Raw genomic sequence first — 27,524 nt, 5'->3', positions numbered from 1 at the left:
AGGCCCGTCGTTCCCGTTACTAGGATACTAAAGCCGAGGGCAAGAAGGGTAAAAGGGAGTCTGAAATGAATCGCGTCCATGCGCAGCGGCTCTTGAGCTTATTGCGCTTGCGCAGGCTCTCCTGGGGGGCGGTGGCCTAAAAGCCGCTTCAAGCCTTTCGGAGCCGAACCCGATACTCCCGCGCAGTTGTTGACAAGAGGCGCGCGCTTGTGGAAAGAAACGAAAGGCGCTTGCGCGGAGAGGCCTAAAGCAGGCAGGCGGGTGGGGAGGAGGAGCGGCGGTCTGGCTTTCGTCGCCTTCTTCCTCCCTCTTCCCTCCTCAGCGGCGCTAGGGAAGGAGAAAGTAGGACGGGGGACCCCGTTGGGCTGGGCGCTTTCGGGGCTGCGCTTGGGAGGGCTGGAGCCGCGGCCGGGAGGGAGGGATCCGAGAAGGAGTTCTTGCTTTCCCCGACGCCGACACCTCGGTGAAGCGCCTTCTGTGTTTCCGCCTGGGACGAGTCCATTGGTTACAAAATGGCGGACGGGGAGCTGAATGTGGACAGCCTTATCACCAGGCTGCTAGAAGGTGAGTGCTGGCGGGTCGGAGGTAACGCCGAAAGGTGGGCGGATCCGGTTCGCTGACTGAAAGACGAGGGGGTCATTTTTGAAGCGCGGGGAGCGGAGTTCTTCCTCCTCAAGGGTGGAAGCGAGACGGGGGGAGCCTGGCTAAAAGCGGTGGCGGTGGTGGTGGTGGAGGGTGCGGTAAGCTTGTAAGCGGACACATGTATTCTGCCTCCGGGGGAGGCGGCTGAGAGGGTGGTCGGCTGGCCTTGTTCCTCTTGTGAAGGCGCTCTGGTGGAAGCCTCGCTAAACCTTCCGCCACTTCAGTGCTCGAACGCGGATGGAGCGTAGCCCTTCCTTACCTCGAGGGCCTTTATCGCCCACCCGCCGCCTCCCGAAGCCAGGCTGGGGGTGCAGAGCCCTCCCAAGTAGGCAAGGTTCCCCACCTCCTCAGCAAGCTTTCTGAGTAGCCTTCGCGCTCTCCTCCCACTGCCCCTACTACTGCCTCTCGGGTCTTCTATTACAACGACGAGTCAACTAGAAAAGCGTAATGTAGGTGAAAAGTAGGAGCCGCTGTATTCTTTTTTTCAATCGCCGGCTTCTACCTCACCACACCCCGTCTTAGCTGCTGCTGCCGACCTTAAGTAGTATGTAGGCCGTGATAAAAGGGAGTTACCCTTTAATATAATTTAGACTTTTATACATTAAAGAATGGGTGGTATTAGCTAGCATCCAGCACGTGAAATGGACCTCGGTGCATGAAAGCTGAGGTTATAATAGGTGTTACAGTTCCATATATATACTACAACAATACTATTACCACTCTGGAGTACAGTATTGATAACATTATTAATCAGATTTTCTCTGTTGGTAGTGTGTAGCCACCACCTAGGTTTTTTTTTTTTTTTACTACACTGAGAATTTGCATTAACTTTTTTCCACTTTACAGCTACTGAGTATATTTAGAACTAATATCTGTGACCCTTTTTTACATGCCATTCGTGCATTTTCCTAGTTCTCTCTTCCTGGAATTTCCCTTATTTCTTAGTAATTCACCTAAAAATTCTGATTTTTGCTTAGATGCTTTTACATTGGATAAAATATTTAAAGGACTATACAACATGAAAGAATAAAACTGGTCATTTGAATTTCAACCAAAACAGTAATTTGTACAGTAAAAATATTTGTTTCAGTAGAAAAAAAACTTTACAACATTCACTTTTCTGTATTGTATGATATACTAAAAACTTTAGTGCAATTTAAAGCATAGCATATCTATACTGTAGAACATTGGTGCATTTCTAGTTAATCATTGTTCTCTCAGCTGGTAGTGATGACCACAGCCTGTCAAAAAAGGCTTCCATGCATGAGTCTGCTGTAATAGAAGCTTAGCAGCCTGCTTTGCAGATGCAATTTTCTATGTTCTGTGAGTGAACTATTTGATACTGAGGAGGAGCTAACAATTTTAGCACCACCTATATTTTGTTATTCTAAATAGTGTTGCTTAGAAGCCCAATTCAGCTGTTCTGGGGTTGCAGATAGGGATAAGATGCCATCTATTGAGGATAGGCATCACAGAGCACATGATTTAGATGTGAATAGGCTAAGGAAAGCAGAAAAACAGAAGCCATGCTAGCTTTCCGCAGCTGTGAGAGAAAGAAGTGACTATATTAGGCATGGACCAGCCTGAAGCAAATTAAGGATTTTGGATTGATGCAACAAAATTTGTGTTTAGGATACTAGTCATATTTTTTAGATGAAAGGTAATGTGTCTATATTTAAAATTGTGTACCCGTTGTGAGTAGTTACTGCTAACTGAAGATACTTAACAGCAAGATATTTTACATAACAAAAGATATTGTAAGCTTGGCTTTGATAAAGAATTTATTTTTAACTTTTTAGAACAGCGAATCTACTTATTTTCTATATTTTACTATTCACATTTATGGCTGAATTTTATTTATTGGAAGGTGCAGTTTGAGAAATTAGGAAACTTTTTTTTCAAAGAACTCTAAGGAAAACCAATGGCACTCTGATTTGATATTTATTAATGGTACTGCATTAAGATAAATTATATCTGGGAAATGACTTCAGTATTTTTTGTTTTACAGTTTTGATTGTCCTATTTTGGAAGAGCAGAAAAAGGCAATCAAAATGTATGAGAGACTGAAGCATCACTTGTCTGAGGGTAACTGAAGAATGTGGAGTGTTATAATGTAGCATGTAGGTAATAGGGAGGAGCATAATAAGCATATCCAGAGGGAATTCTCTCATAATTCTAAACTTGGAATTGTTAAAAAAAAAATAGGGAAAAACCCTGCTTCGTAGCATTATTGTTTGAAGTTCATGGTCACAATGCATGTCAATAATGACTAAATGGCCTTAAAAGAGTTAAATTCCTAGAGGGTAGTTTTTTAAAACAGCTATTAACTATAATTGCTTTATGTAGTTGTTCTTTTCACAGGCAGTGTTCTTTGGCCATCATAACAAGACAAAGCTATTACTTGATTGTGGTGTTCCCAGACCCATTTAATTGATAATTGTAAAACACCACATGCTGATATTAGTAGGGCTATTTTTAAATATATTCCAGATGCAACATATGCATTGTCCTGTAGCAGCTTTGTTTTTTTAATAGTTCTGGGCATAACTACAGCAATTGTGTTCAAGGAAAATAGAAAAAAAAAACCTTCTTCCATTATGCTTTATAGGCTAAATAGCTCAGATATATTATGTTGTTTTATCTGAGTCAGAATATTGTGGTGTTTAGATTTTGGTTAGTTTGGTTCTTGAGAGGGGAAAGAGGAAGAATGGTACCTCCCTTGAGTTGGCCTAGCTGGCTGTATATTTTACACAGAAAGCAAAAGAACAATTTTGCTTTCAAGTTTAATATTAGTGGTTAGACTATGCTGGCTTTTTTTTTTTTAAATTAGTCTTTCTGTTTTCAGAAAATTGTTTCAAGGACTTGATATCAGCAAATAACTATTTGCTGAGCATTGATTAGGGTTCAAATTATCCATAATTCTGACATAAAATAATTATGAGTTATAAATTGTTCCATAGTGATTACTAGAATTTGTCACTTTATTGAAAGCATTATTGCCACTTTGTTAAGAACTAAAATCTTATTTCTAATAAGTTGTAAAGTTTGTACAACCTATTGCTACTTTAAGAGCTAAGTATCAACAAAGGCAGTTCAGTGAAGTTTCTAGCAAGCAAGTTACTGCAGGGCTCCAAATGCAACATAAATTCCTAAGTCTAGTTCAGTGTTTATTACATTCATTATTCCCACTATTAAGAGGAAATAAAACATTCCTTTTTGCAGAAAGACATAATATGGCTAAATGTTTTATATAAATCCAATAATTATCTGAAGTATTCTAATACATAGGTTTGTAAACTTAATCTGAAATCTGTTTTCATCAACATTTGCATGTTTTTCCTGATACATGTGAGAAATTACCTTTGAAAATAAATTTGTATTAATAAAATTATTTATACTTTCAAGGATACACTTCATAACTCATGTCCTCTATAGCTTTTAGTATTGTAAATGTTTAAATGCTGTGTAAAAAACAAATCTACTTTTATGCATAAACTTTGAAAATGGGAACACTTCCACAATCAAAACAAGTATTGGATTCTAAATTTAGAAATATTATGGGGCATTTTTGCTATGACTTTATAATATAATTGATTCAGCCTTTTAAAAAAGAAAATCCCATTTTGTATTAGGGGAAAAGTAGGTATTATAGGTAATCTCTTCCAAGTGCTTTGGGCTTCATCTTCCATTATCCTCATCTGGCATGGTTAGTGGGAAAGGAATATAAGAATGGTATTTAGGAGCATCTGGAAGTTATTGCATACAGTACTTTGTCTTAAACTAGCATGCTTGTGAGCAAGGCAGTTGCTAGTTCAGATTTCCTCTCCATGTAAATCCCCTTAATGGTACTTAACAAGTAAGTGTTTTCTTTGTCTTAACTTTTCTGAAATACTAGATTTGGATTAAAATAACTGATTCTTGTAAAGGTGAACATATGTGCTACACTGAACCATTTTTTTAAAAGAAGCCAATTGGTGTTTTTTTTAATCTGCAGAAGAATCAATATTCTATTATTGTATCTAATTATTCCTGCCCCAATGTGTCTGACCCTGTTATGCAGGTACAAGGCTTTGGTACTTTGGTATGTGTTGTATTTCTTCTCAGAAGTGTGCTCTGAAAAGAGTGACATGTCTTTCAGAATATCTAAGGGGTTTCTTTGTAGTCTTGTTGGTGGGGATCTTGCATTTAGCATAGATATTGGAAATATTCCGAAGTACATAGAAATACTAAGTAGTATGTATGTTTTTCACATTTTAAAATCAATTTTGCTCAAGCTTAGGATTAGTGTATCAGTTTATTTTTTTAAGTCCACCTATACAGGGCCAGCCTCACTGCCTGCATGAGCTCCATAAAATAACATAGTTAGCATTTGGAAAAGATAAGTAAAGGATCTGCGAACATCTAGAAACAAGCAAAGCTATTATTAGGAACCAACATGGGTTTGTCAAAAATAAATCTTGCCAGACAAACCTTATTGCATTCTTTAACAAAGGGACTGAATTAGTGGACCTGTAAAATGCTGCAGACCTAGTATATTTGGACTTCAGTAAGGCATTTAACAAAGTACTACTTGGTGAGTTAGAAAAATATGGGATATCACCGCCAGATGGATTTGTAACTGGATGACCAGTTGCAGTCAACCTGTAGTCCACAATGGAACTACATCTTCATGGAGAGAAGCATGCAGTGAGTATCCTAAGGTTCTATCTTAGGCCCAGCACTCTTCAGATCTTCATAAACAATTTAATGAGGGAACTTATCAAATTTGTGGGTGACACCAAGCTGGGGGAAAAAGGTTCAAGATCCAGAAGGAGCTTAACAGACTTGAACCCTGGGCCCCATCCATCAAAATGAAATCAGTGGTGAGAAAAGTAAAGTTTTACACTTAGGCAAGAAAAACCAAATGCATAGGTATAGAATTGGTGGTACCTGGGTCAGCAGTAGAAACGGAGGTACCTTTGTGTCCTAGTGAACAGCCATTTAAATATGAGCCAGCAGTGAGCTGCAGCTGCCAGAAAATGTAATGCTAGGCTACAACCACAGAGGTATAGTATTATGATCACATGAAGTTTTAGTATTGCTTTATATTGAAATACTGCATCCAGTTTTAGCCACCATGTTACAAAAAGTATGTTGAGACTCAAAGTACATAGAATAGCAACAAAGATGATTAGGGGGCTGGAGGTTAAAACATGTGAACGGTTGCAGGAACTTGGTATAGCTAGTCTAACAAAATGATTACGGGTGACAACATAGCAGTCTTCTAATATCTGAGGAGATGTCGCAGAGAAGAGGGGGCTCAATCTATTCCTCAAAGCATCTGAAGGCAGGACAAGAAGTAAAGGATAGAAACTTATGAAGGAAGAGTCAGCCTAAAATTCAGGAAAAATTTCCTGACAGGGAGAACAATTAAACCAGTAGAACAGCTTGTGTCCAGAAGTTATGGGTGCACCATCACTGGAGGATTTTAAGAGATCGGATAGCCATTTGTCCAGAATAGGTACAGGGTCTCCTACTTCAGCAGCGGGGTGGACTAGAACAGGGCTTTTCAACCTTTTCACCCATTGTACTACTTTTAGGATATGGCAATATCCAAATACCACCAGTCACCTAGCAGGGTGTCAAAAACTTGACCCCCCCCCAAAAAGGAAAAAAGTGATAAAGTACAGGTAGTCCTCGACTTACAACAGTTCGCTTAGTGACTGTTCGAAATTACAATGGCACTGAAAAAAGTGCCCCCCAAGCCACAGCCGAGCAAGACACCTGCCTGCCCACCCGGCGGCGCTCTTCCTCATGTCCGAGGTTTTCATTGTTGTGAGCATTTCTGTTGAGGATTGGCAGCGGGGTGGGGAGGGTGTTTGATTTTTATTCCCTCTGCCTACTGAGTAGTTGCAGCAGGTTTTGGTCACTTCACATGACCCTGGGACACTGTGACCGTCATAAATAAATATGAATCAGTTGCCAAGCATCTGAATGTAAATCACAAGGCCCTGGGGATGCTGCAACATTCCAGCTAATCGGCGCTTCTTCTGGGCTCAGCAGAAGCACCAGGATCAGCGCCGAGCTCCAGCTGGAGCCTGGCACTGATCCTGGCGCTTCCACTGAGCCCTGACAGTCCTGAAGAAGCGCCGATCAGCTGGAAAGTGGCGCTGATCCTGGTGCTTCCGCTGAGCCCTGACAGCCCTGCAGCTCCAGCCATCTCTCGCTCAGGCTTGTGCAGTGCTGCCACTGGTTCAGCTCATTCCCCTCCCCCGCTACCACTTTTCTAGGATGGTCGCATACCACCTGCCAGGTGCCAATGTACTACAGGTGGTACCCCGTACCACTGGTTGAAAAGCCCTGGACTAGAAGACCTCCAAGGTCCTAACTCTTATCCTGCATTCTGTACCTTATAAAAAAGTATTATCTCCTTACTAGCCCTGATGATATCACCTAGTTAGGATAATGAAACTTCTCAAAAAAGCAAGAAAGCTGAGAGAGCACTAGGGATGCCTCAAAGTATTATCTCCTTTGGCTGCTTCTGGAGTTTGAATTGAAAACCCACTGCTTAAAGATGGCAAAGACAAATGATTAGCCCTTTTCCATGTAGACTTAAAGAATTATTCCATGGAAATTCAGGGCAGTTGGTTATATTCAAAATTAAGTTTTCTGTGATATGGTGAAGACATGCCTTTCTTGAGCATTTAGTGAACTTCTGCTTAATATGTGTGGTGGGTTTTCGTTTTTTTTGGCTGGGTTGCTTGTTAAACTGCCATTTGTTTCTGTATTCTGGAGAAAGTCATGATCTAAAAACAGTATTTCAATATTGAATATGACATAATTATTGTATATGTTGGTTTTGAATAAGCAGCTATTTTTAAGAATGTTAGTTGAAAATCAGTATAGCATGGACAGAGAATGGAAGGGAATTACTATACTGGACAACAAACATGTACTGTATATGGTGGAGTGCAAACTGAATATGAGCTATGTTGACCATGAAGCATGCTCCAAAAAAGCGATTAGTTGTTCCTTTCTCTTTAGTGTTCGTCCTATCATACCCAGAATATTGCTTACAGTTCTGGCTGCTGTATTTTAGGAAGACCATTAATACTGGCATGTTCAGAGGAGATCAAGATGATGGGGGTTTAAGTAAAAACGTATAAAGAATAGTAGAAAGCATTGGATATTTTTAGCCTGCAGGAGATAAGACTGAGAAATATGATAGAAGAAGAGGTGGATTTTGTGACTTTTCAGAATGCAGACGAGAAACACTAGATTTGAATTGCAAAGAAAGAAAATTGTATTGAATGTCAGGAAAAAATATATAATGAAAGACTATCAGGGAATAGGGTAGTGGTGGTTTCTCTTTCATTAGAGGTGTTTAAAGGCTAGATGGCAGTTTATCAGGAATCCACAGTAATGAGTTCTTACAGTGCGCATATATATAAGGCAGGATTTAATGATTTCCAAGGTGTCTTTCAATTTATGATACTATAAAAATGTGTGTGTGTGTGTTTCATTTTTTTGCTGTCTTTCAATCAAAATTAGTGGTAGAAAACTTGCTGCTTTCCAGGTGTTTTGGACATTTATTAGCATTAAATCCAATGTAGAATTTTAAAAAGTTATGATCTAAAGAAGACTCAATTTTAATTCTTTAAATGTGTCCTTGAAATATTCTATTTAATCCAGTGGTTCTCAACCTGTGGGTCGGGACCCCATTTGGGGTCGATCGACCATTTCACGGGGGTCGCCAAGCAAGGCTGTCCGCCATTTTTTGTCCGCCATTTTTTTTGTCTTTTCCGGCGGGTGCCTTACCTCCCTTGGGCTGGGCCAGCTAGTGGTCGGCCTGCTCCGTCTCTGCCGCTTGCTAGCTACGCCTCGGCCGGAGCAGGGGGCGAAACTACGCATGCGCGGCGGTCCCGACTTACGACCAGTTGGGTAGTCCTCGACTTACGACCGGTTTAGTCCTTGACTTACGACCGGTTGGGGGTCGCGGCATTAAAAAGGTTGAGAACCACTGATTTAATCCTTTAAGTAAAAGAATATACATTTTTGGTTGTCATATAAAATAGTGTTAACGCAGGTACATTGTTATAAAATTATTAGAAGAGGAATGAACTGAAGTTCCATCACGGGTGTTTGGAGAGATGTTTGTCATGTTAGGAGAAATATCATCAAGCAATTTTTTTAAACCATATTAAAACTTTTTAGAAATTGTCTTAAATGAACAGCAAAAATAATAGTAATAAATTTCATCTTTAAAGCTGAACTCATCCAAAAAAGATTTTTTCTTAAAAAAAAATGAAAAAGGTTAATTTGATGCTGGTAGTTTTAACAGACAATTACTTAAAAGGAGCACTTTCTATGAATTGTTTCTAAAATCTATTTTGCAATGTTTTTTTTATTCCTATTGTCAAATAGAATCCAGTTTGAGAAATTATACTTGAGAGTTTATCTTCAAGTTTGTTTTTATGGAAATCTTTTGTTGCCTCCCTGAAACTTAATATTTAAGTTTATGATAAAAATGCTGTCGTTAACTCCACATTATGCAGGAGCCTCATCTTGCTATACTCCCCTGAGATGTTTAATTTTTTTCTTTACTCCCACTTCAGAATATATTAATTTTGGACATATTTCAGGTTTTTATTTTAGGACTAGTGAACAGAGTGTTGCTTATAAAGCAGATTTTTGGCTTATTTTCACTTTTTTCTATAGCTAATAGCTCCTATTCAAAGATTAGTCTTTGTGCTGTATGTAAAAGAAAAGAATTAAACCTGTATATTAAATTGCGATTATGAATGCCAATAAAATACACCCTCATCAGTATAAGTATTTAGAAAAAGGGCTAGATAACGTTTAGCAGCAAGAACTTGATTGTGAGTGTCCTATAGTAGTACATTAAAAATGACAGCTTTTACTGAAGTAGTTTTTCTTAAGTAGATTGGAAAGGTGAGTTGGAGATAATAATGATAGTTCATAGAAATAAAACTTATATTTGAATATAACTTTTCTTTATTTCAACTATTGTATATATAAGATGATTTTTCTATTGACTACTGCATTCTATTAAGGCTGCATTCATGTAAAACTAACAAAATAAGTCCAATTAAGTGAAGTTTTCTGATAACTCTATGATGCCATGGTAAATCTATTCACAAGGTTTCATTTTTGCCTACTGCATTTTAAGACCCTTAAAGCTTTGTTTATTTTTCTAACATTTCATATGAATAATATTTCTGTATGCTTCTCTTAATCCAATTGGATTCCAGAGTACTATAGAAATAATTTAAAGATTTTTCTCCTGGAGGTTGAAGAATGATATTGAAGTCTTTTTTTTTCTTTTGCTTTTTTAATTAGATTTTAAACTCTAAAATAGGTCACTTATGTTTGAGGTATAACTTCCATTTACTTTCATGCTAAGATACAGTATAGAACTAGCATGATATATATGACTAGGATCGGAGAGAACCATGAAACCTATTTGTTAATTTTGGACCAGTTACTTTCTCCCAACCTAGCCTATTTTACAAATTTGTTGTTGGAAATGAATAAAAAACAAAATAAGATCCTCAGGTAAAAACTGCCTTAAGCTCTGGGAGGAAAGTTAGGACAAAAATCTAAGAGATACATAAATAAAAATAAGTATGGGGCTCTAGGGTTATTTAGCCAACTGAAACTATTATCAGTCACATAGGGTTTTTTTTTTTGCTATTAGTTATTAAAGAGTACAGGTAGAGTCCTTGACATAAGACCACAATTGGGACCAGAATTTTAATTGCTAAACAAGATGGTTGTTAGATGAGTCACATCTGATTTTATGACTTTTTTTGCCAGAGCTGTTAAGCAAATCACTTCTTGTTAAATGAATCATGCAGTTGTTAAGTGAGTCTGGCTTCCCCCGTTGACTTTGTCAGAGGCTGCCTGGAAAGATTGCAAATGGTGATCACATGATCTTGGGAGGGTCTATGACAATTTGCCATGGCCAACTTGCTGCAGCCAACTTGTGGTCAATTTGCTACAGCAGGGCTTTTCAACCTTTTCACCCATTGTACCACTTTTAGGATATGGCAACGTCCGAGTACCACCAGTCGCCTAGCAAGGTGTCAAAAACTTGACCAAAAAAAAAAAAGGAAAAAAGTGATAAAGTACAGGTTCGTTTAGTGGCTGTTCGAAGTTACAATGGCACTGAAAAAAGTGCCCTCCAAGCCACAGCCGAGCAAGACAGTGCCCGGCGGCGCTCTTCCTCCTGTCCAAGGTTTTCATTGTTGTGAGCATTTCTGTTGAGGATTGGCAGCCGGGGTGGGGAGGGGGTGTTTGGTTTTTATTCCCCCCGTCTGCTGGGTGGTTGCAGCAGGTTTTGGTCACTTCACATGACCGTGGGACACTGTGACCGTCATAAATATGAATCAGTTGCCAAGCATCTGAATGTAAATCACAAGACCCTGGAGATGCTGCAACATTCCAACTGATCACTGCTTCTTCTGGGCTCAGCAGAAGCGCCAGGATCAGTGTTGCTTTCCAGCTGATTGGTGCTTCTTCAGGGCTCAGCAGAAGCACCAGGATCACCAGCTGGAGCCTGGCGCTGATCCTGGCACTTCCGTTGATCCCTGACAGCCCTGCAGCTCCAGCCATCTCTCGCTCAGACTTGTGTGCTGCTGCCACCGGTTCAGCTCATTCCCTTCCCCCGCTACCAATTTTCTAGGATGGTCGCGTACCACCTGCCAGGTGCCAATATACCACAGGTGGTACCCGTACCACTGGTTGAAAAGCCCTGTGCTACAGGACAACTCGCCACAGCCAATTCGCTGCAGGACAACTCACTGCAGAACAAGTGTTACACTAATATCAAAGAAATAGTGGAATAGAACCATTGAAAAAAGGATGCAAAAAGAGGAACAGAATGAAATGTGAATGGCAAAAATTAAAATATTTTTAAATTTATTATAAATAATTAAATATAATTGTTAAATTGTCCTGCAGCGAGTTGTCCCACGGCGAGTTGGCCATGATGAATTGTCCTGCAGCGAGTTGGCCTTGGGGAGTTGCCCGCAGTGAGTTGGCTCTGGCAAATTGTCCCATTCCGTCCTGGGATGCTACAACTGTTGCAAAGCATCCAAATTTTAATCATGTGATTGTAGGGATGCTGCACTGGTTGTAAGTGTGATGACCATTCATAAGTTACTATTACTGTATAGTGGACGTTTCATCTGACAAATGTCTGTTTTTCTCAGAAGTGTGAAGTTCTTTAATTCTGCTATCTCATTTAACTTAATAGACAAAGTAGTTTTGAATGTATCTCTGTTGATGATTTATCAAGGTGAAATTCCTTATCTGACTGCAAAAACATGTCATTTCTATTAGTAACTATGACCACTGGAAAATTTGGAGGTGGGGGAACCTCCCTATAAACCATGTACTTGGAAAAGAGAGTAGCTAGTGAAGGGTAATGCTTAGCTACACAGTGTCATATTTTCTTGAGGTACACTTTTTAACTTCAAAGTCATTGCATTACTAGCAATGAAACATCTTTTGTTCATAGTTTCTTACTTTTAAAAATGTGTATGTTCATAATTTTGGATTGGCATTAAAATATAAAATACACTATTTCCTCTCAGTTCTTTTTATTTTAAAGTTGGAAAGTCTATGCCTGCTTAATTCATTATGTATGATCTTTCACAAGCTGAAAAATAGTGGTTCTTTGGTCATATAAAAGGTTTTTTTCCCTTTGCAATGAACAAAATTTAGTGACAATATTTTTTGTAATTAAACTTTTCAGTTTAATTAACCAGGTATCAGTCTCCTCTTGGAAACCTAAAATGAAAACAAGTACCCTCCCAGGATATAAGAATTAATAACTATGCTTATTGAAGAAAAGCTAAAAATGTTACTATGAAAGAATTCCACTGACTGTTGTCTATAAATGCAAATCCTGTTTCCAGTGAAATCAGTGTTCTTGTATCTGTTTCTTCTGTCCACATTGTGTAACAGTTTAGAAACCAGGATGGGGCTGCAGAAGAGATGGCTTTCCACCTGGCTCTTATTTGTCCTCTGATTTGATAATGGAGTAATCTGGCACAGGTAGTCCTCAACTTATGACCACAATTGAATCCAGAATTTATATTGTTAAGTGAGAAATTTGTTAAGTGAGTTTTGCCCCATTTTACAACTTTTCTTGCTGCAGTTGTTAAATTAGTAACACAGTTGTTAAGTGAACCTGGCTTCCCCATTGACTTTGCTTGTCAGAAGGTAGCCAAATGATCACATGACCCCCTAGGACACTGCAACTGTCATAAATGTGAGTCAGTTTTCAAGCATCCGAATGTAAATCACATGACCCTGGGGATGCTGCAATGATCATAAGTGTGAAAAATGATCATAAGTCACTTTTTTCAATGCCGTTGTAACTTCAAACGGTCACTAAATGAACTGTTGTAAGTCAAGGACTACCTGTATTAGGATGTTGCTTATGACATCTGAGAACTGATTCTTAAAATATAAAATGAGTAAAAAGAACAGAAGCAAATCACTTTTAGTTTAAACTCCCATGAGGCAATAGCCAGATTTAAAATTTTTGATATATCTTGTGAGATTTGAAATCAAGTACTTTTCCCCCATTTTTATTTGTGGGAGGCCTCATAATTTTATTGTGAAAATTACAGATATCAAAAGCTTTTATTTTAAAAATTGAACAGTCTTTTTGTCTATAGAAGTTTCTGCATTCTGGCAACTCTTTGGATACTGTATTTGCACTTTCCCCATACACCATAATCAGGTTGAAGATAGTATCACTGTTTGGAGCAATACAGAAGAAGAATTAACTCAGTGACTACATAAGTTGCAGATCCAAGGAATCTTGATTAAGACTAAACTAAAGAAACTCCTACATAGGGATGGTATGGTTTCTAAACAATTTTTAAAAACCTCATTATTTCTACACCCATATGCCTGTGGAAAAAGGAGAGAACATAGCAGGCATAATTAATCTGTTAAGCAAGGGACAGTGATTTCCAGGAGTCCCCAGATGAAGAACCTCTGAATTAAAGAAAACTTGTAGCTATGAACAGGCTGCCGATTACTAAAAATGGCAGGTTGTGTTCTCCTTAAGCCGACAAAGCACTGAAGATCTGCGATGCTTTCAAGAACTGCTGAAGTCACGGGTTTTTTACATGCAGCCTGTTTTCAATAGTTCCTAAAAACATTGTGAGCTTTAGTGCTTCATCAGCTTAAGGGAAGTCAATGTGATCCACCTTTTTTAATAATGGGCAGTGTTGTAAGTACAAATTCCAACTTAACCAATTTGGGTTAAAAACAGGAAACAACTCATTCTTAATCCGGGAACTGCCTTTTTTCCACGACATTTTAAGAGATTCAGAATTTTAATGTTTTAATATTTTGACTTGCAGTGCGAGGATGTCGCCCTGGAAAGATTGTGCAGATGACAGAAGCTGAAGTTCGGGGTTTGTGTATAAAATCACGAGAAATTTTTCTTAGCCAGCCCATTCTCTTGGAGCTAGAGGCACCACTGAAGATCTGTGGTATGTGCCGATTTCTTTTACTTTTAAAAGAACTTTAAATTGGATGACAATTTCTCAAAGTTGATGATGGATTTAAGTTATATAAAGAATAAGCACAGCAAAACATTTCAATCTGAAAGGATGATTGGCTAGTTTTTAAAACTTAGTTTTAAAATTAAATACAGTCATTGCAATGGAAATTAAAAGGTAAACTAAGAACTAAAATGTATAGCATTCTGTGCAGTTATTTTGCATCTGTAAGTTTGAGATCTTCTAAATACCCTCCTCTAAAGAAGCTGTTTGTCTTTTGATTTAAGTCAGGGGTCCCCAACCCCCCCCCTCCCCCCCGTCCGTGGATTGGCAGTAGGATGCAGGCAGTATGCAAAACCATGTACCCTCTGGTCCATGGAAAAACCTTTCTCTACGGCACTGGTCTCTGGTGTCCAAAAGGTTGGGGACCTCTGATCTAAATATGAAGAACGGCAGACGGTTTTGAGACTTTGAAGGACAGAATGACACTTAAGAGCTCTTACAATAACCTTCGTTTTCCTAAATGAATACATAGTACAGAGAAATCTGTTACTTACATTCATCTTTTCAAGTGGTCTGAATAATTGTCATGTAGAGTGACATAGTACAAATAAAAATAGAAAGTAAAAAATACTAAATCTTAAGTTTCATTTAAAATGTATTGGGTTTGCTGGGCTTTGTATTTTTGTTAGGTGTAATTAAATGCTAATGCCATAAAAAGACATTTACTATCTTGATTGTATTATGTAATATTATGTATGTATTTACTATGTTAAAAAAATATAGAGTTTAGAAAACAAAACTTGGAAAAAAGAGATCCCTTAAATCTAATCAGATCTTTAAGTCTCCATTCCTTTTTAAAAAAGCAATTATTTATGAAGAAAGTTAGGGAGGCCCCAGGATTTTCAATAAATCTTTTAAAAAATGTATTAAGGAATTTCTTAATAAACTTAAAACATCAAGAGGATATGACCCCAATCATACCCTAAATGGTGGTAAAAGTTCACATTCCAGAACTTGACTCACAAAGAAGTTGGAAAAAGGGGACAAATTTTATAGCTCTTTTCCCTACTCTCAATGCCTTTTAGAATGCCTTTTGGAATCTTTACCTCTGTTCTGGGATAATTAGCAAGTGGAAATCAATGTTTGTATTTGAAAGGAAGAGATTACAAGAAAGTAAGCAAACACAATGGGGAATAAACATTGAAAGGAATGCCTTGACACCTTGCTTGTGGCTTCTTAGGATACAAAAGGCAGCTTTGGGGTGAAATTGATTTGGACCTGAGTGCTAATCAAGGTTGCAGAGCTGAGCTAACTTTCTGTTAATACCTTTCAGGGAAGTGCAGTCTGTCTGGCAAAGAAAAGTAGTTTAGAAAGCAAGAGCTTGTCCAAGCAATCTCTGTCCCTGCCAGAGAGGAAATTCCTAGGAAGGGGAAAAAGGGGGAAGAAAATAAAATTAAAAAAACAGGTTAGGCAATTAGGCACAGGACAGCCACCTTGAACTATTTATAAAGTAATAAAGGCAGGATAAAAATCTAATAAGTAAATAATCACGAGGAGTTAACTCTGATTCAAAGGCACAAATAAAAAAGGGAGGATGAAGTTTTATTTTATTTGCAAAATGAAGTTATAGTGCCAGTATAATGGTATCGTAATGGTTGCTGCAGAGGAAGGTTGAAGGATTGATCCAATTTAGATGAAATCCTACTGTGCTTAGCATTTATAACCATCTTCTGGCATCTCCTATTCTTTCATCTTACGAGAAACGAAATGAGAAGAATTTGCTTTCATTTCCAGGTAGCCACGTCCAAACTAAATTATGATTAATTTTAAATGAATTATTTTAACCAGGATGGTTTGATAGTTTGAAGCTGATGTGCTTTGATATATCGTAGTTCAACATACAATATATTGTCCAAGTTCTGTTGTAGTTGAGTAAAAAAAGTACTTTCAAAACATACATATTACAAATGAAAATAATAAAATGGGCAGCTGTATACAAGAATATAAAATATCAATATTAGTGTTTTATTATGTAATTATAAACAATTATAACATGTCAACTGCTAAGTGAAATCTGAAAATACCTTAGCAAAAGGACTGTCTATAATTGTTATCTGAAGAATGTCATATGAATGTGGGAGAGGCATCAAATTCAAAATCAATTATGGTTCACTAATGTCCATAAATAGATTCTATTTATAATTTACATGTGTGATAATATCAGTTTTGATTACATAGATTTAATATGTGCTGGTATTGCTAGGGGCAAATTAGCATATATCTTATTCACATGGTTGATCTTACCTGATTAGTAATTATAAACAACTGAACGTTTAATACTCTTATGACGGCTTATGTAAAGTACTGGAATGGAAAGGAAGATGTTCTATTTAATAATTTAGTAAACTTGTATAATGCCCAACTCTCAAGACCCTTGAGAGGCTCACAACAATCAAATTATAATAGAACCAATAAGACATCAAATAATGATAAAAGATGGCAAGTTCAGTGAAGCAAAGGGTCTCACTCTCCTCACAAAAGGCCTTGGTAAAAAGCCAGGTCTTTACACTGTTCTAAACAGCAACAAAATGGGGCCCATGCAGATCTTTGGGGGGAGGGAATCCTCATTCCATATACAGTCTAATGCAGAGGTCCCCAGCCTTTTGGGCACGAGGGACCAGTTATGTGAAGAGAGGTTTTCTCGCAGACTGGAGGTGGCGTGGTTTTGTGTGCTGCCTGCATCCTGCAGATGGGGCTTTCCTTGTTTGTGTGGCCCGGTTGCTGGCATGCCGCGGCCTGGTACTGGTCCATGGACCAAGGGTTGGGGACCCCTGGTTTAATGAACAAAACAAATTAGAACTTATTTGCAAGATAAAAATTAGGCAGAATCTTGAATCACCTTTAGAACTTATTATATTAATTATTGGAGAACTTGAAAAGCAAGATTCTGCAAGATTCTGTTTTTATTTCCAGTTGTTTAGATAATTGTAAACTGATAAAGCCTCATGATACTTATTATACAACTTTTCTTAATTTTAGGTGATATTCATGGCCAGTATACAGATTTACTTCGATTATTTGAATATGGAGGATTTCCACCAGAAGCTAACTATCTTTTTCTGGGAGATTATGTGGATAGAGGCAAACAATCCTTGGAAACTATCTGCTTGTTACTTGCATATAAAATAAAATATCCTGAGAATTTTTTTCTCTTGAGAGGAAATCATGAGTGTGCTAGTATAAATCGCATCTATGGATTCTATGATGAATGTAAGTAAACTTTCTATAAATGATTCTCTTTTATGAAATGATTGCAATATTTTGAAATGCTTGATACAACATTTATGGTTCTTCAAGTTTGTGACACATCCTCTTGCAACAGCATGTTAGTAAAATAGTTGAGCAATTCATGTCATCTATATAACTTTTTGAGTGGTTACGCTACAGTGTAAATATTCTTCCAATTTTATTAGGTAAACGACGATTTAATATCAAACTCTGGAAGACATTTACAGACTGCTTTAATTGTCTGCCTATTGCAGCAATAGTAGATGAGAAGATTTTCTGCTGCCACGGAGGTAAGAAAAAAACAATTTTTATATTGATGAAATTATTTCTTTGTTGAAAAGTTCAATAAAAAATACAGAAATGTTTGATTTCTTCTAAGACAAAATGTGAACTATATGATCACCCTACCCTAGAATACCAACATTTTCCAAGAACCTGTCCAAGAAAATGGAATAAATCAGAAATTCAGCTCCCTCAGGAGGGAACATAAAACTTGCAAAAAAAAAACAAGGCACGGCAGTTTAATTCATTTCCTCAGTCCTGAAGAAAGGCAGAGGTTATAAATTTGAAGAACCAAATAAATTTGTTGAACTATAAGGTTTGCACTCTTAATTTTCGCTGTATCATTTACTATTTGTTCTTTTATTACCGTCAAGCCACTTTGCAAATACTGTAGTTAGGACTCATGAGGTGAAGGGTATGCATAGATCACAACCTAATATTTTGAAGTAAACAAGAGTGTTCCAAATAAGCTTACCATTAAAATAACTTGATCAGTACTCCAGTTTGCGATACAGAAGTTGCTTGATGTGAATTTGTCTCAGTGTGGGTGCCCAGCAAATAATCTTTAACTACTAGATTTCTTAACATTTGCCTTAACTGGGAAAGAAATTGTAGATGAAGTTCATATATGTGAACATGCAACTAATATATAATATAATAACAATTTCATAAAAGATGCAATCTTTAAAAATCACCAAGTATTGATATGATTAGAACATTTAACATAATATAAGCTGATTCAAAAGAACAAAATCCTAGATTTTCAAAGATCTTGTGAACACTTTTTGAAAAGCTAAATCTAGTTCTTTGGGATTAAAATGACCATTACAACACAGTTAAAAGGAATGCATTTATTTAACAATAGTTTTGGCAATTACACCCAAGTAATTTGTTGGAGAAGGATCAAATTCAATAAATACTGGGGAGGGAGGAGTTCCTAGTGCCTTGCATTTTGTTCAGGAACTTAACGCTCCCAGTTAACAGTCTTGCCATCCTACAAGACCAACTGGAAATCTATGGACTGTTTTTTCAAAGGATATGCTAATATACCAAATGGAGGGTTATTAGAACATCTATCATAATGAGACTACATCCAGCCTTACAAAGTTCTATTCAGCTTTTGGTGACAAACAGCGATCAGTAGATATTTGAAATAGCAGTTTTCTTTCTATGTCTACTTGTAGGACACTTATACTAATAACAACAAAAGAATGGGAAAGTATGATCATTAGAATACCAGCACACCTAGATTTCCTTTTATGAAATGTTAGTGAGATAACTTAGGTAACCAGTCCTGGATTAAGTGGTATAGCAGCAAGCACCTAGTTTACTGTTTGGTCTACCCACCTACACTTTCCTGTCTGAAGAAAAAAGCTTGCACATGTACTCAGGAAGAGAAAAACTGTCTTTAAGATGCCCTAGATTTATTTTGTTTTATGTTAAAGAACTGGATTTGGAATAAATATATGGAAGACAGTGCATGTCACTAAAATGAAAATATCAGATTAATCTCTAGACTAAATTAGTCTCTATTTTCTCAGTTCATTATCAATGGATTTTATCTGATCTAGAGCATGTATTTAACTAGGAATAGAATTGTATACAGTGATCTTATGAATGGAATGCAGACAAATCAACTACTTCATCTTGTACATCCTCCCCATCCTTCAGACCTATGCTGTATAATTAAATTCTCTGAAACTAGGTCCATGCATATTTGCTTTGCACTTGAAGAAGTCTATTAGCATAGTATTAGATTTTGCTTTCTATGTGAAGCTTTGTACTGACCGTTAATATGGTTTACTTGTGGTTGTTTTGCTTCTTTTTACTCAACTGAAACAGACTAATTATTGTCTTTCAAATCTTGTTAATTTAATTGCACTAAAGTATGCACCTTCTTAGTGCTGCTTTTCTAAAACTTAAAAGCTTGAATTGGTTTGATTTCTAAAAATGCAGTCCTTTTAAAGCTTTTTCAGAAACAACACTCATTAAGATTGCAGACATTTTTCTAGGGAACATATTATAACTCCAACTAAGAAGATTCATTTGAATTGTTTTACGGCGGAAACTGCCTAAAATCTAAGATAATTTAAAATCTTAGATTTTCTGTGCTTGGCATTTTTCCCACCTTGAAAATAATCACTGTGTGCGGATGATTTTATATAGTTATTAAAGCGTAGCATACATTTTCAGTGTGGTGCAAGTACACAGATCTTTTTCAAGACTTGTAAGACATACCAAAGTATCAGAAAACGTCAAACAAAATACAAATCTTATGTGTAGTCTAACCCTGTGCTTGCTTACTATTTGTACTCCCTCCCTTGAATTGCTTGTTTTTCTATACTGTTTTAAAATGATGATGATGCAGCTGCATACCACAACTAAAACCATCAGAGGCAACCTTTTACTTACCTAGTGGTAGCAATAACTCGTGTTTTATCACAGCAATCCTTGCAGCAGTACAAGTTCTTTCTGATATCCAGAATGCCATCTGCAGCTTAACTCTGTTTACCTCAAGTTCACCTCACACAATGTAAGCAGATAGTAGGAGAAAATGACCCTGCTGCTGTACTGTGGCACAGAAAGAAAATTTAAGATAGCATTCTGATCCTGTTGCACAGAAGACTGAAGACCATACAGTTCAAAAAGGCTGTGGTTGTTAAAAGTGCTTGCAAAAAAACCACCTTAAAATGCCTGCTCTTTGGTTTTGAGCATGGAATGCTTATATGTCTGAGTTTAAAAAATGTTGAATGGTTTTATATATGCTTATTAAAAAATATAAATTCAGTATGTTCCTAATCTTATGCTGGATCATTGAACCACAACTGTTCTCTATCAAGAGTTTTGTCTTATATTTATCTGTAAAGTATTGGAAATGGGCCAGTTAAGAATTCCTTTCTTATTATTCAGATATGTTAAAAATGATAGTGGTGTTCTATTTAAAAGTATAACATCAACATTAGTTACAAAAGTGACTACAAAAATCCAATAAATAAGGCTGATTAGATTGTGTTAACTGAAAAGTGTAGGAAGAAAATGCTATTGGTAATTTTTTACATTAAATTTAAAATCTCTTGTTGCTAACAGGATTGTCACCAGATCTGCAGTCAATGGAACAGATCCGAAGAATTATGAGACCCACGGATGTTCCTGACACAGGTGAATTTTTTTTAAGGATTAGGAATATGCTTCTGCAACTGCCATTTTAGTAGCATATTCTCAAAGTACCTAATAGTCTGGTCCTGAAACGGTTAATATTTAGAAATTAATATACAGCACCTAGAGTCTTATGGGAGGGGGGGACCAGAAAAAGTGTTATTAAAGTTAAAGCTTTAACTTCTGTAAAGTTAATTATAGAAAATGCACTTTAGACATTTTCTATATTCTGTGTATTGACAATGGGAATTTTGACACAGTGGGTTTACTGAGTACTAATTGTGACTTAGTCCCACTCTATGTATTAAATTGCTTTTTAGATTTTAAAGAAGTTTGGGGTAGGCTATTTATATATGAAATCTAATCAAACATTATAGTTTATCGGTTTGGGCTCTCAGTTGTTTGTGTCTTAACTAGCTTCTTATTAAATTATATTACTTTTTAGAACATGAAACCAGTGGATTATAAACTAGTGCTTAGTTGATTGTAGCTTTGGAAAAGAAATTATATATATATGTTTATGCTACATACATACATACATACATACATACATACATACATACATACATACATACATAATTTAAATACAATAACAAAAGCAACAATTAAAACTTGTCTGACACGTAGAATATTGACAAAATTTCCATCTGTCAATTACAAAGGCAATGCTACTTGGATCCACACTTACATGCCAATACGTTAGAACTTTGTAGGTTTTTGGGAAGAAGTCAGTGCAAATGAAAGCCGACATTAACTAAAGAAATGGCAGATGTGATTTCATATTATTGCATATGTAATGTATAGTCTTAATGAATGTAAACTTTCCTCCTTTTTAAGGTTTGCTGTGTGATCTGTTGTGGTCTGATCCTGACAAGGATGTGCAAGGCTGGGGTGAAAATGACCGTGGAGTTTCCTTTACTTTTGGAGCTGATGTGGTCAGCAAATTCTTGAACAGACATGATTTGGATTTGATTTGTCGAGCTCATCAGGTATGAAAACCTTACTGGTAAAAATTAGATTTTAATTTTTATTCACAGAATTATGCTTTGGTAATTTTTAAAAAAATTTATGCATTCAGTGTATTTGGGCAGGTAGATGAGCCAGTGTAAATTGGATTACGGATGACTATCACTTCTGTTAATTAATACAAATACCTTGTTGCACCCAAATTGTTCCAGTGAAATTACTGCAAAGGACCATATTATTGTCATACTATACACTCCTTCATTTTAAAACGTACTATTAAAATGTTTTATTATTTTCATTGTTTTGCTATGTAATTTTAAAATTAAAAATCCTGAATTTTTTAATATGTTTTCAGCTATTTTTAGACAAAATATTTACTCCTTAACATGCAATCTAAAATTATAGATATATTTACAATTATATTGATCGTGGCTTTCTGTTCTCCTCACTGACAGGTGGTTGAAGATGGCTATGAATTCTTTGCTAAACGACAGCTGGTTACTCTATTTTCTGCTCCTAATTACTGTGGAGAATTTGACAATGCTGGTGGCATGATGAGTGTGGATGAAACTTTAATGTGTTCTTTTCAGGTAGGTGTTTTTGTCTTAAGATAATTAGCCATAAGTCATAAGTTTACAAGCATTAGTATGTGCCTAAAACTAAAATAGAAAAATATTAATTGGAATCACTTAAGATAATACTTAATTGAATCTTTATTTAAGATTAGAATTTTGGATTGTAAAGGCTAAGCTCTCTGTTGGAAAGTACAGTTATGTCTATTCTATCAAAAACCAAAATAAAAGTCTGCCTGAAGGTGTGAATGCAAGCTTGAGCTCTGTCAATGGAATCTTTTGGTAATGTAGGTAAAATAATAACCCAATTAGTACAAAGCAGAAGAGGGATGTGGTGTTATGTAGAGAGATTGTCATTTACAAAACTCTGAGCTCCCATCTCTCTGATATCACAGCAATCAGTAAATGCACTGATTTTATTTATTTCAGTTTAGCAATAACATGGGCAGCTATAGAAATTGAATGAATGAATGGGTATTTGTAAACCCCGCCAGTCATGGTGTATTGGAGCATTGATCAAATCAGCTTGATTTGTTCCGAGCTCCAGATAAATCTCCAAAATGCTGAATGTTTTTTCTGCAGTCAAAAACTTAGCACCCAGAAATAGTGTGTTCTGTTTTGTTTAGCAAATTGGAAATATTCTTAAATAATAGTCTGTGGGTAATCACAACTTCAGAATCCTTTTAAGCAAAACTGAATTCTTGTTTGGTATTTCCTTAATTGTATATCTAATGGACAAGGAAATAAGAACACGTAACAAGTTTTGTAATATCTCAGACTTGTGAATATATCAGCCCAGCTCCTTGTTTCTCTGAAATGTTCTTCACTGAATCAGTTTATATTAACAACCATTCATTCAGTGACTATTTAAAATTACAATGGTGCTGAATGAATAATGCTTACTTCTGGCCTTGGAAGTTTTTTATTTATCAAATTTAGACACTGCACAACTCAATATCAAAATGACTGAGCAATTTACGGATTTTAAGAAAAAAGTTAGGCTGTTGCAGCACTCCCTTGGTTACACGATGGTGGTTTTTATTATCACAAAGTACATTTCAACTCCCTCCTGTCCCACTTATCTCTTCCCATCCCTGTTGTTTTGACTACCCTGTGTTCTCTTGCTACCCCCACGGCAGCCAGCCCTGGCCCACTTGTTGCACCCTCTGCCTCCAAGCAGCAGCTATCCCTGATCTAGCTGCACACCTGCCAGGCTGCAGCAGTCCCATGCTTGTCTGCTGACCTGCTTGCAAGTGCTCAGGACTTGCAACTTCCTGCCAGTTTCCCTATTGATTATTGAAAACAAGCAGGAATTCATGTGGAGGTCCTTGCTTAATGACAGCAATGGGATTATTGTCGCTAAGCAGCGTGAACATATAAGATCATGCTTTATGACCTTTAAGCACTGAAAATTCTGTTCCCAATTATTGAGTTATCCAAGAACTACCTGTAGTATTTTGAAGGGATTCGTTACATGTGTTCCTGAGCACCTCTGTCTGCAAAATGACTTCTGCAAAGTAGAATAAATAATGGTTGCGGGTCAGATCTGGTAGTCATAATTTAGCAAGGCTTACAGCTGTACAAAATGAGAGAAAACAGTCCAAGGTTATATAATCCCAATTAATGGCATATAGATTCAAAATAATGGGCTTATATTTAGATTATCTGTCCTCCTTTTTGCTATGGATTTGTGATTTGGCCAAGTTATTTGCTTTCTGTTCTTTTCAGTTTCCCTAAGTGAAGGTTGGCAGCCATTTTATAGTGACATAAAATGCTTTTTTGACGTGCAAAATTTTTCCCAGCTTAAAAAGACTGAACTCTTTTCTCTTTAAGATTCTGAAACCTTCTGAAAAGAAAGCAAAGTACCAGTATGGTGGACTGAACTCTGGACGTCCAGTCACTCCACCTCGCACAGCTAATCCACCGAAGAAGAGGTGAAGAAAGGAACACAGTAGAAAATAATCAGATCTGTAAAGGACAAAACTCCATATATACAGTATATATAATAAGTGTGCACAGTAAAACCATCCAGCCATTTGACAACCTTTATGATGTCACATCTTTAACTTAAAGAGACGGGTAAAGGATCCTTAATATTTTCTAGTTGACAGATGTGCAACACTGTATTGTAATAAGTATACACCAAGTTCCAGTAATCAACATAAAAGTAAATCAGATCTAAACAAATTATTTTGGTTGCATACATGTCAGTTTTAAAGTTGACCAACATCCCAGTTTAAGCTTAATGTAATAGTTAAATCAGATGAGAGCATGATGTTTCATTTGTGTAATGTGGTCTTACTGTTGCTTGATTGCTTTTATTTCTATTTTGTAGCTAGAATGATGGCAAGGTATCTTAGTAATGTTCCCTGGCTAAAAATGAACTGTGGAAGGGATTTGAAGAGCCAGCTGTTGCTGTTCTTTCTCTTCCAGTAATCTTGCTGACTAAGTATTTGCCCCTCTAATAGGAGTCTAGTGATTAAAGACAAAGCAAGCTAAAGCTATTTCCTACAGTAATTTTCCTTTCCCAAAGAAACTAGAAATCAGTGTTTTTCATGAAACAAAATTTGTTACTTTTTATCTTAGTCTGCCACTTCGTGCACTGCACCATTTTAAGCTAGCGTTATACCCTCAACAGCACTTCATTCAACTAAAATAGGTCAAAAATTGTATTATTTGTTGGTCATGGAATATCTCGCATTAGATTTTATTAGCATGAAACATTTTTCAGCATGCTTAGCTTCCTGATAATGCCATACTTGCATTAAAGTGCATTCTGCATTTCTCAGAAGACATGAAGATCCTTCTCTGACAGGCCTTGGAAGTGCTATTTCTCTTCCCTTTTGTTCCCTGCCCACACTCCAGGAGGGTTTATTTAAATGTATATTGATAAATAAGCAGTAGGGTAACGAAGGCTAATGGTGGTTGAACTGTCTAATATATCTACATGCTTGTAAGGCTTATGTCACAAAGAATGATATCTTCTGGATTTTCATGATCAAAATTCATATTCACGTAGAGATTTCTGCTTTGTAGTGTACGTATAGTAGCAATAATTTCTGTACATGATCAAGAGTTGATGCAGTATTTCTTTTCCTGCTTTCCTTTTTTAAGGATTCATATTGATAAGTGTAAGGTCATGTGTAAAGTTTGTAAGAGAATAAAAATTGAAAGGCAAAGATTTTGTTGAATAGGATTATAAACTTTTATTGGACACTGTCAAACTTGTAAGATTTAAGAGGTAAGGTTACAGTTTGTACCATTCTGTGTGCAACAATAAATGTAAAACTTTAATTTTGCCTTTGCAAATGTTATACTGACAATTTGAAACTTGCATTTTATAAATAGCACGTATTATGCAAGTGATTTCTGCTAAGTGAAGATCTTTAAATTTAAGCCTCTTTTCTAATTCCATTTTGTTTTAAACACATTAAATGTAGTTTTTTTCATTTAGTAAAGTTGTTTAATTCATTTGAAGTCTGACTGTTTATTCCAATCCTTTTTTAAATTCATTAGCTCTTGATGGCATTCATTAATTGCTATGTGGTAAAAGGTTGATACTAATACTAATATAAATATTCAATAAGGGTATTTAAAAACTGTTAATTTTCTTGTTTTAAAATCACAGAACTTAGTAATAATGGTGCAGTGCCAAGTAGCTGAACAAATGTCACTTCTAAAACAATAAGTAATTTTCAGTTGTAATTATCCAGCACAGTGAATAAAAAGTTCTCATCTGACTGCAGAAAGGTGAACTCCTTGAGTCATTAGCTATATGAGAAATTCATGCCAATAACCACATGAGGAATTGAAAAAGTGGAAGCAAATACTTACATAGCTGTTGGTAAAACAAATTAAACAGGTGTACCCTTATTTAAGTGTTTTAGATCAATAATTTCTACAGCTGAGTTTAACATTCTTTTGAAAAATACTGTTACATCATTGCCTATTTAAGCATGCAAAACCTTATAGAAAGACAGTAACTTTTTATTTATCGGTATCCTGTAACTGATATCTCTCTTGTCATTTCTTAATATCTGGTAACAGCACAATTCTAATATCTGCAACAAATGATATAATTACTAAAATCACTACTTACTATCTTTTTCTTACAAACAACATTTCTGGAAGAATAATTTATTGCAAGCATTTAAGGGGCTGATCATGTTCAGTCCTTAGAATTGGTCCATGAATACGAAATCCCCTTTGATATATGAGTTCTGACATGCCATAGGTTCAGTTTAAAGATCAGTAATGTGTCATTTGCAGTTCCTTAAAAAATACTTTGGCCATGGGTGCATATCCTTTCTGCATAACCAGAATGGAAACTGTAATGTATTAAGCATGATTTTAAATATTATTTTATTGTCTGTCTTCCCACCTGCCTTTTCATTCGCTGCTTGCGTAAAAGAAACACAGTTCCTTTTTCTGCAATCTTTCTGTAAAGTTGGTGTCACTTTCTAGTAGCGTTTTTCCACAGATTTATTTCTAAGTAACTTCTACTTACTGTGTGGAGTTTTCTTTCCTGCCATTGCTCCATCAAACTGTCATAAGCAATTTGCTTAAAGACAATCTTGTGCAATGTGGATGGACTGCTAGATTCCGATATGAAAGTAATTCACAGGATAGTTTTTGAACAAACTGTATAAATGACTTTTTTCCACATGTGTGAATGGACATTGTTTAAAACCCATCTTGTGGATGCAAAATATCATATCCAAGCTGGTTGTGTCCAGCCAACTTGGAGGAATATTGAGTTTTAGGAATAAATACAACTAAACCTCTTGATTCTGTATTCATGTCTCTTATTTGCACATTAACGCATTACACATTGTCTCAAGATGTATCTGCTGTTAAATCCATTGCAGACATGATGTCTCGGACAGGAAGAACACCTTTAAATGCCACTAACTTTGTTAATCCCAAAGGCAAAGTTATAGGTAGAATCCAGTTAAGTTCTTCACTTGGTCCGCTTGCTTCACTGGAAGGATTGGGATAGCTTTCTGTGCAGCATCCCAATATCTGCTGAATTTGGGGAAATGTCTAGAACAGGCTCTTGGAGAATAGAGGAGACAATATCCATATTTCA

At 36.5% G+C, this 27,524-nt stretch overlaps 1 protein-coding gene across 2 annotated transcripts; it reads left to right on the top strand.

The window, feature by feature from the left end:
* Positions 1-310: 310 nt before the first annotated feature.
* On the top strand, positions 311-27,223 carry PPP1CB (protein phosphatase 1 catalytic subunit beta). Of its 2 annotated transcripts, none has more exons than XM_015827383.1 (8): positions 311-564; positions 14,028-14,159; positions 17,211-17,441; positions 17,645-17,749; positions 20,829-20,900; positions 21,735-21,886; positions 22,319-22,453; positions 24,269-27,223. In XM_015827383.1, exons 1-8 carry the CDS (start codon positions 513-515, stop codon positions 24,371-24,373), a joined length of 984 nt encoding a protein of 327 aa, XP_015682869.1. In that variant the 5' UTR covers positions 311-512; the 3' UTR covers positions 24,374-27,223. The 2 variants fall into 2 exon arrangements, with proteins under 2 accessions (XP_015682869.1, XP_015682870.1); XM_015827384.1 differs by lacking the exon at positions 311-564 and adding an exon at positions 1,766-2,302.
* Positions 27,224-27,524: the final 301 nt, after the last annotated feature.

This window comes from Protobothrops mucrosquamatus, unplaced genomic scaffold (assembly GCF_001527695.2).
Source record: "Protobothrops mucrosquamatus isolate PMUCROS unplaced genomic scaffold, P.Mucros_1.0 scaffold3663, whole genome shotgun sequence".
Taxonomy (NCBI): Eukaryota; Metazoa; Chordata; class Lepidosauria; order Squamata; family Viperidae; genus Protobothrops; species Protobothrops mucrosquamatus.
This window is presented reverse-complemented; position numbering and strand designations above follow the sequence as displayed.